The 15,660-nt window shown below is 37.2% G+C and overlaps 1 protein-coding gene across 3 annotated transcripts in view; it reads left to right on the forward strand.

Moving 5' to 3' along the window:
• Positions 1-15,660, forward strand: part of LOC145994794 (EF-hand calcium-binding domain-containing protein 4B-like) — a 109,688-nt gene that overhangs the window by 64,738 nt on the left and 29,290 nt on the right. For all 3 annotated transcript variants that reach the window (XM_083131084.1, XM_083131083.1, XM_083131085.1), the window contains exons 7-12: positions 1,794-1,967; positions 3,870-4,023; positions 9,248-9,356; positions 10,990-11,154; positions 12,238-12,343; positions 14,014-14,174. In XM_083131084.1, coding sequence (XP_082987210.1) covers positions 1,794-1,967; positions 3,870-4,023; positions 9,248-9,356; positions 10,990-11,154; positions 12,238-12,343; positions 14,014-14,174 — 869 coding nt within the window. The remainder of the gene's footprint in view (positions 1-1,793; positions 1,968-3,869; positions 4,024-9,247; positions 9,357-10,989; positions 11,155-12,237; positions 12,344-14,013; positions 14,175-15,660) is intronic.

Genomic DNA, 15,660 nt, shown 5'->3' on the forward strand with positions numbered 1-15,660 from the left:
ATGTGTCCATGTGGTTCATTCGTCAGCAATAGCGTTCTTCGCCGAACTGTGGATATCATTCGTACACTTTTGTCCGTAACATCGTTTGTTCCCCATACTGTGCTTGCAGTCTTCTCAAAATGTCAGCTGGTTCTCGTTTACAAGCAATGTGAGCATACACCGCTGCTCCACAGCTACAGACACACTACTTGCCACCAATTTTGCTAACACTAATGCGCATGCGTTCACGAAAGATGAAGGTACATCCTCTGGCAGTTTTACCGTTCTCCAGCTATTTATCACCTTTTTATTCACAAATATCTCGGCCAACATTGAGCGACCCTTGTACACACAAGATTCTTTTTTTTTCATTTGCAGTGTTAGTAGTGTTAGTTCTGCAACAGTCTTATAATCTTAAGTTTGGCTGCAGATGTGCCTAGAAATGTTTTTTAATTCTATAATTTCTGGAAGTCTTTTATAACTTCTAATTCCTATTTATGGAGGCACATAGTGGTTCGGATTCCACTTTGAACCGTAGGTGCAGTCCCGATTAGCTTATATGTGGATAAAGTGGACTTAAAACAAAAACTCGCTCACTCTAACTAACTAACTCTCTAGCCTTCTTAAACCCGAAGGTTCATGGCTGCAGCAACACAGGCCTTGCATCTGTCCCTATCCTGAGCAAGATCTATATACTCTTTCCCATCCCTACCGATTTCCTTTAGGTCCATCTCAGCATTATCCCTCCATCTTCGTCTTGGTCTTCCTACTGGTCTCTTACCATCAGGTTTCCCAACAAGAATCCTGTAAACTCTTCTTTCCTCTCCCATTCGTGCCACATGGCCTGTCCACCTAAGAACTCGCTCATTCACTCACTTAATTCCTATTTAAATTTAGGACCGTTTACTTTTTCTTGGTAGACAAGGCTTAGCATTAAAAGGCCACAGAGCAGGGGCATAAAGTGATGGAGAAGCAACTGCTACCCCAACGACCCCTAATTGCCGCCACTGTTCTCTAGTTTGAGAATTGCAGGCAGCTAAAGATGTGTAATAAGCGGAAACAAGTTGCATGTTTTTGTTACACTTGTGGTAATATGCAGAACATACAGAGTGTGGCAAGAAAAGGTAACCGAAACATGGAAATGAGACACGACTTCGGTTACCTTCTTTTGTCTCACCCTGTACAACCTGCAATGAGACAAACTATGCATAGAGGGAAAGCACCTTAATGGCTGAATTATTTGTATTTAAGTTTGTAGAATACCATATCACTTACAGGCCCTGAATTCGTAGTATTTGAGAGTTCGTCGCTCAGGTCAAACTCGAAACAAATGCCAGGCTAACAGTCGTCTCAGAATTGACTGTGTTGCAGTGAAAATATATTACTTATACGACACAAGATAAGGTTATCTTCGATTTTTCTATCTCATTGGTAGCTACATAGAACCTGTCATTTATGCATCCTAACTGGAACTCTACAAAGGTGTAATGTGAAAATGAAGAGGCAATTTAGTGTTGAATTAACTTAACTTTATTGCTGGGAGATATTAAGCTGTTAAGCTACCACCTAATCCCAAGAAAAGTACAATTTAATTATGATAAAATTACAGGTTACCAAGAAATTAAAGGGGAAGACAAAACTTGCATCTTATTCTATTTTAGTGTATTTTCTCCTTGAGTGTAAGTTTAGTATGCTTGCTCTTAATTTGTGTGAAATTTTGCAACATATTTTAAATATTATTGCACTGCCATCTGTGAATTGTTTTTTAAATATAATTGTACATTCTGACATTAATTACTCGTGTCAATTTTTAGGAAAAATGGAAAGAAAAGCGTGCGAGAAGAGATCTGGAGGAACTTCTAGAAAACAAAGACATTCAGATGCAAGAGCTTTTCAGCCAACACCAGGAACTAGCTGAGAAGCTGCAAGAACTGAAGTCCAGTGAGGTGGAGGCAAAACAAGAGAACTCGAAACTTCTAAAAGAGAAGGTAGGAGGATTTCTCATTTCGTTGTCAATAACGTCTAGGACTTGATATACCGTATTTTGAGATGGTTTTATTTTATGAAATGGGTAAATGTCTGTTATATCGGAGACACATTTCTTCATTTTTACAGAAGAAACTACTTACGGAAATAAGTTTCTGTAGCATTTTGAAAGTTCGTGGAGGTGTTTTCTCACCGTAGAATGCTGCACAACAAGATAAGCACTTTTGATAAAATAAACTTGCATTTTGTGCAAAGCGACAACATTATGCCGTTGTTTCCATTATGTACCTGCAGATGGCGCGAGCGTCGAAAGTCACGCGGTCTCGCCAGTGTTTCCAAACGTGCCTTTTTTTTTACGAGAATTTTTTTAACTATGCTTACCTAACCTAACCTAACCTTGCCGGAAATGGTCCGTGGGGTTATCGTGAATGGTTTTTGGGGCTATACGTCAATGGTTTGTGGGGCTATCATGAATGGTTTTTGGGGCTATCGTGAATCGTTTTTGGGACTATCCGTCAATGGTTTGTGATGACATAATGAACACGAAATTAGGTATTTTTCAGTTAAGAAGGTTAAAACACTGCATATCTACTCCAAATCGACAAAACACAAGCACGACACGCGATGATCCACAGCTGTGCGCGCCATATTGTATGTTCTGCAACGGAAGAAAGGACCCAAAATAATTACTTGTAATGTGAAAACTCGAAGTTATTTTCCTGTAAAAAGCATGTGGGCACCTTCAACTATGTTCCGCAATACACAATTGGTAAGTACGAACCATTTGAAACTGAAAATATCCGATAGAAATTTGTCTCCGATATAATAGACATTTACCATGAAATGTTATGAAATTTTTGTCATATTTACCTGCACACAGAATGTCTCTTTAATCGGTATTTTATGTTCTGTAAGGGGTGATTTACGAAGCTTTCTAACTGAAGCAATAGACAATAGGCGATAAGCGACAATTACGTAACTGTAACATCCGACACAGGGGTTTCACACAGAAGTGACGAGCGACACAGGCCTATTCAGTCTGAGAAATGATTCACTGAGCAGTCTCTCTCTCTCTCTCTCTCTCTCTCTCTCTCTCTCTCTCTCTCTCTCTCTCTCTCTCTATCTCTCTCTCTCTATATCTCTCTCTATCTATCTCTCTCTCTCTATCTCTATCTCTCTCTCTCTCTCTATCTCTATCTCTCTCTCTCTATCTATCTATCTATCTCTCTCTATCTCTCTCTCTCTATCTCTCTCTCTCTCTCTCTCTCTCTCTCTCTCTCTCTCTCTCTCTCTCTCTCTCTCTCATTTCTCTTCTCTTGTTTCATTTGCTCCACTTGTTTCTCTCCGTCTCTCATAGAGAAAGTAATTTAACTCAATATTGATGAGCATAAGATTATTTGTTGCCGAATCGTGAGTTAATGATATTGTGTTTTGTTCTTTAGCTAACAAGTACCTGAAATATATCACCCCATTTCCAGGTTTTCCACATTCATAAGAATATTTAAATTTCACAAATAATGACGTAAACTTTCCTCCCTGACATTTAACTTCCAACGACTTAAATAGCAACTCTTTAATGTGGCTTTAAATCGCTTTCCCATTATCCATGAAGCCAGTACCGAAGTAGGTTGACTGGTGTACGTCATAGAGTAGAATGATGCTTTATTAGTCAGAATAGAGGAAGCTCGCTTGTGTGATCTTCCGTTACATGTCCGCCCCCCGCCCCATTTCCCCTAGTTGTCATAAAGTGGCGACGGAAGCGTGTGCATGTCCCCCTCCTCCCTGTCTTTTTTGGTTTCTCTATGAATGGAAGCAGGAAACTTGGTTCTGGCGGCATCAGTGATGGGTAACGTGAAAGTCTGTGACGGTCTGATGTGATGGTTGTTCCTCTTGGTTTCTTGAAGGAGGAGCTGGAAGCCAGACTCGAACGAGAGCGTCGGGAGGTAGCAGAGCTGCAGCAGACCCTGGAGGAGATCAGGAAGCAGACGAAATACGAGAAGCGACGACGAGCGTCGTCGGCTTTCCGTGTGTGTGAGGGGATAGCTCTGGAGAGAGAAGGTAAGTCAGCCAAATAAAATTCTCGTTTATTTTGTGTACAGGGTGTACACAAAGTGTCTGACACATTTCAATTATTAATAAATCGGAGACTAACGAAGATACAAATAAACAGGTTCCAGTGATATATAACTCAAAAAGTTTTATGTCCCATGTGAGTACATATCTATATGTGCTCATTTTGTCACACGGAGAATGTTAAGAATAGAATCGATTTCTTCCCATATTCGGGTCAGCATGCCGACATCCACAGTGGCTATCTCATAGTTTATTCTGGCTTTTAGTTAATTAATGTTCACTTTTGTAAGATTCGTCATCACTGTTCGTCGTGTTTCGAAAACGGTGATCCTATTCCTTGCCCCCCGAGATCACCTGACGCAACCTCAATGGATTATTTTTCCTGTGGGGATATGTGGCAGACATTGTTTACAAGGCAAAAGTGATGAACGTATGAACTGAAAGCCAGAATAAACATTACCCACCGTGGATGTCAGCGTGCTCACCCGAACGTGGGAAGAAATCTGTCATCGTCTTGACATTCATCGTCTGACAAAAGGAGCACATGTAGAAGTGTACTGACATAGGACATAAGACGTTTTGAGTTTATCTATCACTAGAATCAGTTTATTTATATCTTAATCAGTCTCTGATTTATTATTAATGTCAGAAACTTTGTGTACACCCGATATTTTAACAACTTGATGCATTAGTTTTACAGTCCCGCCGCTCATATATCCGGGGCGGTCACCTCCTTTATGGCAGAGCGGTGGAATTACAGAAATATTGCGATATATGTTATGTAAAGAAAGAAGTTAACTTGCATAGGAAAGCGAAAGACAAAGAAAGAGAAAATAAATAGAGCCAGAAAGAGATGACGGAGAAAAAGAAGGGAGAGCGGAAGATACTGAGTGAGCACGATAGAGTGGGAGAAGAGATAACAAAGACAAAGTATGAGAATAGAGAGAGAGAGAGGGGGTGGAGATAAAGCACAACAGAGATGGCGACAGATAGAGAGTCGAAGCGAAAGACAAAGAAATGGCAAGAGAGAAGATAGCGAAAGCAAAATAAAATATAAAAAAGAGAAAACAAAGTGAAGGGTAAAGAGAAAATAGAGAGAGTTGGCGGAGAAGGAGAAGAAAAACAAAAGGAGAAATGACGAGATATAAAGGACAAAGCGATAGACAAAGGAAAAGAAAAATAGAAACACCAAGATAGAGATGGCGGGAGAACGAGAAGAATGATCGAAAGTAAAAAGAGAAAATAGAGATGGCGAGAGAACAAGATAAAGATTTGTTGAAAGGCCTCTGGATAGTTGTCAAAATATTTGGGTAAGCCACAGCTTCAGATAAAATTGTAGAAGAATATTGTCCAATTGTGGTAAGCTTAGCATTGAAGTAAATACAAATTCTACAAATCCAAATGTTGCATTAAAAATATATAATGTTTTTTAAGGTTTGATTAAATTTAACATGATAAAGCAATAATTAAAAATTATACTAATTACCAGTTTAATGTACAGTAGGAAATGTGGAAAAATACTAAAACAGCTCTCATCAGAATATACTATTATCAAAAGGCAAGCGAAATATTATATTGAGACCGTGCCTGTTAAAGAGAAAGATCATACCTTAAAACAATATTGATCTTTATCTATAAATTTTAATTTTACTTTCCTGACAAAATTTGTCTCTTACATTTTGTATGGTGGGCTAGCCTGATTGTGGGTGAGCCACGGTGCTGTCTAGTGGTCTGGTCAAATTCGATGACTCGCAAAACTAAATTTTCGTCATAGTTAACCCCCCTCAATCCCATTCAGTGGTTCCGTGTGTATTTTTAATATACATATTTTTCGAAAATCCTGAATAGGCAATAACCAAGCACGTATTTAGGGGTGTCCGGACCCCCTCCCCGAAAGATTTACTAAGTACAAAAATTAAATAATGAAAATGATGAAATAATAAATTAACTCAAATTAAATAATGAAAATATACTTTTTTTTAACTGAAAGTTATTCATTTTCGCCAAACTTATTTCAATGCAAGGATTATATTGGGATCAAATGACTGAATGACAGTACCAAAAAGAGATTTATGCAAGATTTATTACTACTTATAACGTAACATTGATAAAATATTACCAGGAACTTTATTTTTAGTCAACTCGATCTAATATCATCTTCTTTATTCAATAAATATTAAATTCATTATCTATTTGATACTAATTTCCTTAACAGATCAGTCTTTTTTTGTTATTGTCTTTTTTTTTACAGATTTTGCGGCCCTTAGCTACACGTAAACTAGATAATGAATACGTGCTGTATATCAATATTCTTATACCATCCTTATACCGATTCATGCAATAAATATATAGTATTAATTAATTTGAATATTTTAACTAATACTGTTTTAATTCATGTAATAAATTATAATTATTTTAGTTTGAACATTATTTTTATTATTATTATTATTATATTGAGACACGTGGTTCGGACTCCCCCGAAACATATTTCTAGATACGTGCCTGGCAATAACCCAGTATAACTAAAACAATTGTGCACATAAGTAGACTTGTAATAACAACAACAACAATGAAACTAGTTCTACGAAGATTTGAGCTGAGAAAGTTCGATTGGAGAGATACATTACAGGAGGATTGTTTAATGAATTGTACGGATACTTCTCAAAATAAACCCAGTTCCTTACTTTGTGTTGCAGATTAACTTTTGGTTGATATCACATGTTTCTTCTCCTATTGTGTCAACTCTTTATGACAACCAAGGTCGATCCGCCGTTTCATTTTCATTGTTTAATTGCGGATGTGCGTAATTTAACGATATCACTGAACACGTTTACAATGTAATTTCCATTTGAACGTAACACCTTCCTTGTTCTTTGGCATAGACCTTTCAAACAAGCTATTAAAAAACTCGAAACAAATGAACATTTAACAGATGCTATTAAATTTGATTGAAACTGTTTTTTAACAATTTCTTGTAGGTTAAGATCTTCAATATACTTGTACTTACCTTCATTACCTTAATATTTACTTACCTGCGTTCTTCATATATATATTTCGAAATTCGATATATTGATACTACTTTTAAAATGCCTTGCTCTTTTTATGAGCAATTCTACATAAACCTAAATCGTAACATATTTCTGCCTCATAAAAATATACAAATTGTGAAAGATTCAGACCATAATTGGTGTACTCATTTTCACGTTAATTCACTACATAAAACTTGGCAAAAAGTTCTTCGTTATACAGTTCGACCGAGAAGATAGAAACTCTCTGGCGCTGTAGAGCGTATGGGTGATGCAATCAGCTGTTTACCATGTAATCCTGCCCCTGCGTTGCCAACACATCACCATGGCCTTTATTCAGTACAGAGTTTTTGTATAATCATGAATGGCAAAACCGTATACAGCGAAAGCTGAGACGTAATATTTAGCATTGTTGTTTTTTGACAATTAAGAAAGGAATGGAAGTTATTTATATCGCAACGCAGGGGCATTCGGGTAGAGGCGAGAGGAGAAAATAAATTATTGTCTCTGAAGAAGTTTCCTCAGGATAACAACCAGGTGATTTCCGGATAGGCTGAGAGTGATGTTAGCCCACGAAAGCTCGGAAGCCTTTCCGGAAAGCACCTGGTTGATATTCCGAGAAAACGTCATCATCATTCGCCGCCAGAAAAGCTTCAAGAATAATAAATGATTGTCTACTTTAGTTCGCGAGTTTTCATGAGTTGCACAATGAGAACACTGTTATGGTCTGAATCTGCTAGAAATTACATATACACAACGTGTGTGTGTGTGTTATATGATCACAATTTATAGAATGTTACATTATGCAAGTTGGACCATACAACACCCATCTTTTCAGGCTCCAAACCGCCACTAATTCACTTACTATTCATTTTGTCTAATTTCTTCATATAAAGTTGTGGTCAACGTTTGTTTAGAGTCGTAGATCTTAACGTTTTTAGTTCACAACTACCGCAGTGAAGTAGTGATTGTTAAACAAATGAGAATCAGTTTTGTAGAACAAAGTGAATTCAACAGCTTATATAAAGATACGCGTAGTTTACCACCTGCATTTGCCGGAAGTAATCAACTTCACAGCTGACGCACTTCCTGTGGCTGGGTGACGTTAATCATCGAGCATTGCGGATGACACAAAGTGCCCACGTAAATCATATGTTGTCATTTTTTACGATGGAGAAATAAAATTCCAAACAGTCGCAAGAATAAAAACACACTCTCACTCTCTCTCTATCATCAGCACTCTGTATTATTTGTTTTTTTTTTTTATTTTACGTCACATTTCTTCCCATTTTGGCTAATCGCGACGATAAGGACAAATGCTGATTACATGAAATTGATGAAAGGACATCACAGGACGAGACTCAAACTCAAACGAGAGAACTTCGTTGGTGAGATAGAAAGTCTCTCTCTCTCTCTCTCTCTCTCTCTCTCTCTCTCTCTCTCTCTCTCTCTCCCTCCCTCCCTCCCTCCCCCTCCCTTTAAATCGGTAGTAATGAAAATAATAAGTTATTTTTGATTGTCTGCTGTTATGTTAACTAGCAACATTCACCGACCGCACACAATCGTATGGGTGAGGGAGAAAAAAAGTCCCTCATTATGAAATGTCTCATGGCTTTTTTTAAGACCAGTCCAGGTAGACGCTCCAGCAGGTGGCAGGGGGTGAGTGGATGTCGCTATATTTACCACTCTGTAATGTAATGAACTTTTACTCCAAATTTGAAACTTATAGGTATATGGAACATTACTCCCCAGGAACAAAATGTTCTCGCCCACTTGTGGCGTCATTGACAATTGTCAACAATAAATTTTAAAAATTTATTTCTATGGCATACTTACTTGTCATCTTTGTTTCCCGACAGTATGCCATCATGTAAAAAACTGTTTCAATCATGGACGTCCGCAGGATTTTTACCAGGGAGGGGCAAGGAAGGTATTTTTTTCCAGGGGGGCAAACAAGGTACATTTTCCCCAATAAAAGTGTTGTTCCCTCAAAAAACATTGATTAAATTTGAATTTATCATGTTCGTGCAATAATTAACACGTATTATTGTGGCTGAAATGAAATTATATGTGTGAAATATATAATTTGTGGTTGCTTTTCATTTTCCAGGGGCGGGGTCACGGCCCCCCATGGTTTCAATCCTGTTCTGCATTTCACGGCCTGTACATTTGCTTCATTTCAGGATTAGTCAGGCAACTCCAGCTGTTGAGAGCCATCAACACTACTTTGATGGACGAGAAAGATGCGCGTGAACTCAACCAACAGCAGCTCTATCTAGCGGAGAATATCAGGTACTAACAGAGCTGAATCATTCCATTCAGCAACATATACTTTGCTTGTCTGTTGAAAGATGGCACAACATTTTAAATAGCGTCAGTTATAAAAAATACATATTTTTTCTTGTGATGATAAGTAGGGGGCTGTTAGTTTTTTGTGTATAGATATTTCAAGCTGTGTTTTTTACATCATTTTTCTGCCACTTGTAGCTAATCGTGACACAAGTTTAGAACGAAACGGGAAAGATTCACGATAGTATTTTGTGGAACCCGAAAGACTTACCAAGTACTAAAATAAAATAATGAAAATGTACTTTTCAGTACAATACTGTATTCGGTACTATTATCGATGGTTATTTATTTCCTACGAACTTGCAGGGCAAGGGTTGTTATTATATTTATTATTATTATATTTGGATCATACTGTTTTGAAGAACAGTACCAAAGATGATTTATGTACACTACTACTCATAATAATATGCATAGAATATTAATCAGGAATTTACTATTAGTCAACTGGATCTAAGAATTTTTTTTAATTATCCGATAAATATCCAATTGTTTAGCCTATTTGACATTAATTCCCTTATTTTTATTAAAATTTTGGCGATCTTAAGTACACGCAAGCTAAATAATATATATATATAATATATACAGAGCATTCCCTGACATTCGCTACGAGACTCGGCGGCAAGCGGTCCGGCATCAGCGCTTGTCTTTCCCGGTGAACGGGTCCGCGACAGTCGCTTATATTAAACCTCGTAAAAAAGTTTAGAGTAACAGGGTTTGTTCTGAATAAAAGTGGAAAGAAAAATGGGGAAATAAAATATACAAAGACAATCCGCACACCATCCGTGAGTTAAAAGAAAGTATTGTACGAAAAATCTGGAGAATACAGTAGACGAACTTGCACGTGTAAATGCCAATTTCCTTCGGAGATGCCAGGAATGTGTTGCAACAGAGGGACATCATTTTCAACACCTTCTGTAGTCAAGGTTAGTACACAATATGAAAACTGTAATTTTAATAGCAGACTCTAGCGACTGTCGCTGACCCGTTCACCGGGAAAGACAAGCGCTGATGCCGGGCAGCTTGCCGCCGAGTCTCGTAGCGAATGTCAGGGAATGCTCTGTGTATATATATATATTCTTATACCATAAATTTACGTATTCATGTAATAATAAAAATGCAATATTAATAAATTTACATATTTTAATTAATGTTTAATTTAATTATAGCAATTATTTTAATTTAAAAATTTATATTACTAGTATTGTTATTATTATTATTATTATTGTTATTGAGACACTTGGTTCGGACCCCCCGAAATATATTTCTAGATACGTGCCTGTGTAGAACGTATATACTTACAAACGTACTGTAACTTGAACACAATGATAAGTTTGTTAACTCGCAAATTATCCAACTCGGTTTAGAGAATGACTCTGCAGAAACAAAGTGAACTGACAAATGACTTCTCCTTTTATAATTCGATCTATTAACGTTATCCTCGAATGTTATGCAATAATATAGTTTGACACTGCCCTCTTTCTTTAGCTTAACAGCCACTTTTGATATTGATTGTACAAACCTGTGTTATTACTTGTGTACACTAAGTAGCAATATTATATTACGTTCTTCTTTTTAGACTGGGCGATGAGATGAATGCTTGCTCTGAGGCTACCGAGAGAAATTCGTTGAACGAAGTTGCCAAGTGTAGCTTGCCTCTTTGTGCTGACATTGCGAGTTCCATAACCGACAAGATCAGTGCTAACTTTAAAAATGATAGCTTAGTGATGAACATCAATGTAAGGTAAGTTTATTGATCATACTTTTTAAACAAAATATGTATTTAACCTATGATTGTAATTCCCCCCCCCCCACCCGATCATTCTGGGTTCAATTTCGTGAGAACGTACCAACTTATCGGAGAAAATTGATTACAATAGTGTTTGGTTATATACGAGGGTTGTTCAATTAGAAAGGGTTGTTCAAGGGGTGACCTTGTAAAGGCGCAAGTAGTACACCATGACCCACAGCCAGCGTAATCCTCTGTTGGACCGTGTTTGTGCTGAGTGCCCCTTTACAGCCACAACTTTTAATTTGGATACGGGTATTTGATCCTCGGATATAATTTTTTAATTGCTGTAAGGAATCTTCGAGAGTATTACTTTTGGAAACTGAGTGAGGAAGTTTCGACAGAGATGTTTTATTTTCTCATTACTAGTAGTGACCCTGCTCTCAATTTTTATTTAATTATGGGACGTATTGCGTGGCAGGCACAGTTAGCCTCTCAATTTTTATTTAATTATGGAACGTATTGCGTGGCAGGCACAGTTAGCCTCTCAATTTTTATTTAATTGTGGGACGTATTGCGTGGCAGGCACAGTTAGCCTCTCAATTTTTATTTAATTATGGGACGTATTGCGTGGCAGGCACAGTTAGCCTCTCAATTTTTATTTAATTATGGGACGTATTGCGTGGCAGGCACAGTTAGCCTCTCAATTTTTATTTAATTATGGGACGTATTGCGTGGCAGGCACAGTTAGCCTCTCAATTTTTATTTAATTATGGGACGTATTGCGTGGCAGGCACAGTTAGCCTAGGTTCTGACGTACCCTGGAAAAGTAATTTGTAGATGGGAATGTTACTAAATAAAGTAACCGCGCTGCAAGTTACTTTACTTCTCTTCAAGAACATAACACGTTGCCTTAACTTTGAATGCGACGAATTAGTAACGCGTTACTTAGTAAAACGTGCCCGTCCGTCCGTCTTCTGCCTCCCTGCCCGTTTGCTGTTGGCACATGAAAATTCACGAAAAAATTATTTTACTTACTATACTTTGCCTATTGCTTCAAGATACAACGTACTGATATGATTATGCATTTACTTTCAGGGACCCGGCATCAATTGTTAGTCAGATGAACTCGAGGCTGTGTACCGAGGAAGAGGACTTTCCACCTGGCTCGCCAGACTATGAATGTGATGATAATTTTTATCTGGTAAATATGCGTACAATTTTACAGGCGTACTCACAAGAGCACAACTTTGTTTTTGACGTTGTTTGGCTTGTCCACACATTAAGGTTCAGTTTAGTCTTTGATTTCTTCATAACTTTTGATGCTGATTGTACGTGTACAGTCACGGACACGTCTGGATTGTAAGGAACCAATTTCCTTTCAGTGGAGCCGTAAAGGAACCAGAAGTGTCTGTGACTACAACCTTATGCTGGGTTCAGGGATGGATTCATCCAATATATATATATATATATATATATATAGCCCCAATCCCACCACTCACTGACATAAATGTTCTCCATGAAGGAAGCCCCGGAGGCGAAAAACACCCGATTACGACCCCCCATGAAATCGTCCCAAAAGGCCGAGAAAATTCAAAAATCGCTCAATCGGCCCTTCCTTAAGGGTGAAAATGCCCTTTTCTCACGTCCTTAGCAACCGTTGCCACGGAAATTTTTTGCAGCACACATTGTTTCCTTCAATTCTTAATTGTCTAGCTAAATACATTATATTTCTCACAGATCAATAGCACACAGATGAATGAACTCCTGGCTTTGAAAAGGTGCCTGAAACAAGGGTGACATCTACATAATAAGGAGTTTCAGCCCAGATACTCAATGCGTAAATATCTACATCGTGCTTGTTTTAACTAAATGTTTAGGGGGTATAATGACATGCAATTCCTTAGAGCTTGCCGTGCCTGTTATTATCCATGGAAACGGACATTGCTAGGGAACTTAAAGAAAGTTTATTTTCACCCCGGAAGCTACTGTAAGGGAATTATGCTAGACTTTTCGAATTTCAAAATACGAGCATCAGCATTTATTACAGAGGCAAGGTAGGGATCTGAGGGGAATGACGGAAAACAGTTATTATCCAATTACGTTAAAAAATGTGAAAATAACAAAATATGTAAATATTGAATTTTCAATTTAGTCGCTATTCAATTCGTTAATGCAAAACATCCAACTACTTATCTTGAAACGGTTATTACTTACTCAGTTCATTATTAAGAAAATATACAATAATATTTTGAATATTTGTACCTTATTAGAGCCCATACACACATAAAGTTACTTTCTAAACTTTACAAATTAGTGAACTTGTACACATGTTCCCCATCATCCAATACAACATGCAGACATTTTCAAAGTCATTAAGGTCATTGAGGAACCCCATCTATAACGTGATTGCGCCCACAACGTGGCCGAAGGTCATGCATACGAGCGTACAAGACGTGGCCAAAGGCCACGTCGAAAGTACGCGAGTCTATTATATAGTCCTACAGTTCAAAGCAGGTGTCTTGTTAAATGCATGTATGAAATAAACCATTTCCGTTGCGCGAATGAAGTCTGGTGGTGGTTCGACTGTAAACTGTACAATATTTATATGTATATGGAATATTTGAGGGTCCTTCGTAATAGCGTAGTGGTTAACGCTGTCGCCTTGTAATCAAGGGGTCTCATGTTCGTTTCCCAATAGAGGCACATGATAATTCAGATTCCAATTTAAATTTATAGGATTTGAATGACATAAAAAACTCTAAAAATGTGCAAGCCAGAGTAAAACTTTGCAAGTTCACTCACCTTCATGATCATCTCTGTTAGCTTTCGAAGCTTGTGGAATTTCGCTAATGCTGCACTTTCAAATTTCAGCAATCACCCAAACGGATCGATCAGCTACTCGCGTCATCTGTGGGAAGTTCTACTAGATCATCGTCTCTAGAAAGAGGTGTGCCTAGCCTTCTAGATGAGCTGAACCAAAAGGATGATGAGGGCATCGGAAGTCAATCTGAATGCTTGTCTGATCTTACATTGTGAGTAACATTTGTGATCTCTGCCCTTTGACCACTAAGTATCTTTAAAAACATCAATTTATACCACTTTAGCCCGTCAGTTAGTTTACCTTCGTGCAATTTCAAAGTAGTACGTTGGGACTTATGTATACAATAAGACTGCATTTTCCCAGTAAACTTAGTAACTTAATTGTTGACAAACATTTCCAATGGTAATAGTTGAACATAAGTTTTAAAAGTATGTTATTAATTGCATTAAATTAGAAGAAAAAAATAATCAAAACTTTTAGAATAACTTATTATTTCGCAAATTTGTTAATTTATTTGGCAATAAACTTCCTTGTCGATGATAAATAAACTATTAGATATATGTTTGTGCTACAGTAGTGACATCTGCAGAGTGAAACTGCTATGAAAAACTCAATATGCTGACCAAGGAAAAAACATAAACTAAACGTTTAGTTTATGTTTTATAATAAAATAAATTTCTGCCTTGGCCAGCATATTGAGTTTTTCATATCATGGAAACAAGGCTTAATGGTGTTATAATTGAAACTGCTAATATATTGCATAACTAACTCAACGAAAAGTTTCCTTTAAAAGTTATAATTGACAAATAAACTAAGGATGAACACATACCTGCAGCAATTTTTAGCTTTCCTATTCGAAAACAAAAGAGGGAAACTAATAAAGTACTAAAAAACTAATAAATAAATTTAGTTGGCAAGTTCACGGGTAGGAAAGGCTGCTTGTTATAACTTTGTAGTTTGTATTTAACTCTGGTTAATCAGTTTAATTAAATACTTATTTTACATAACTGCTATTTCATAGCTAAGTAGGATTTAAATTTACTATATATTTTACATTTTAAGAGTTTTATTTATATCAGTCATGCTTAGTAGCTCCAATTCAAGTAAATTGATGATATTTTATACGATCTGACCCCCCACTTTTCCAAAGTCTACGCCTCTGATCTTGTTTACAAAGTATATTTTGTTGAGAATAATCTAAAAAGATCAGCTTTATAAATTTAGATCATTCAAATTCCATTGCGAAGTTTCACTTCTTACCTGAATATATAAACCTTAACAGAAGTGGCAACAGACGCTGAAATTAAGGTGGATTGGAACTTCTTTTTGGGAACTTCTGAAAAAATTCAACAGGTGGGGAAGCAGCAGTATGGTATAAATAGAGGGCTGACCAGAACATTTGTCATTCCATCAGCTGAGGCCAAGCCGATTGCATCTCGCAGAAGTCTGAGAAAGAAAGAGATGAAATATTGTAAAACCAAATGTAATCAACGTTGCGGTCAATAAACAAAAGTGAACTGTTAAATAGTTTTTTTATTTTTCAAAACTACAACCTGAGAACAGTTTCTGCTACTTAGGTAGTGTAATATTATGGTCCAGGTTTCGATTCCGACATTTCAGTGCTTCTGATTTCGTTCGAAACTGTAGTTCCAGTCCCAATCTATTTGAGCACAAAGTGAGCTTTAATAACCTTTGGT

Source organism: Lepisma saccharinum, chromosome 11 (genome assembly GCF_977018435.1).
Source record: "Lepisma saccharinum chromosome 11, izLepSacc3.1, whole genome shotgun sequence".
In the NCBI taxonomy this organism is placed as follows: domain Eukaryota; kingdom Metazoa; phylum Arthropoda; class Insecta; order Zygentoma; family Lepismatidae; genus Lepisma; species Lepisma saccharinum.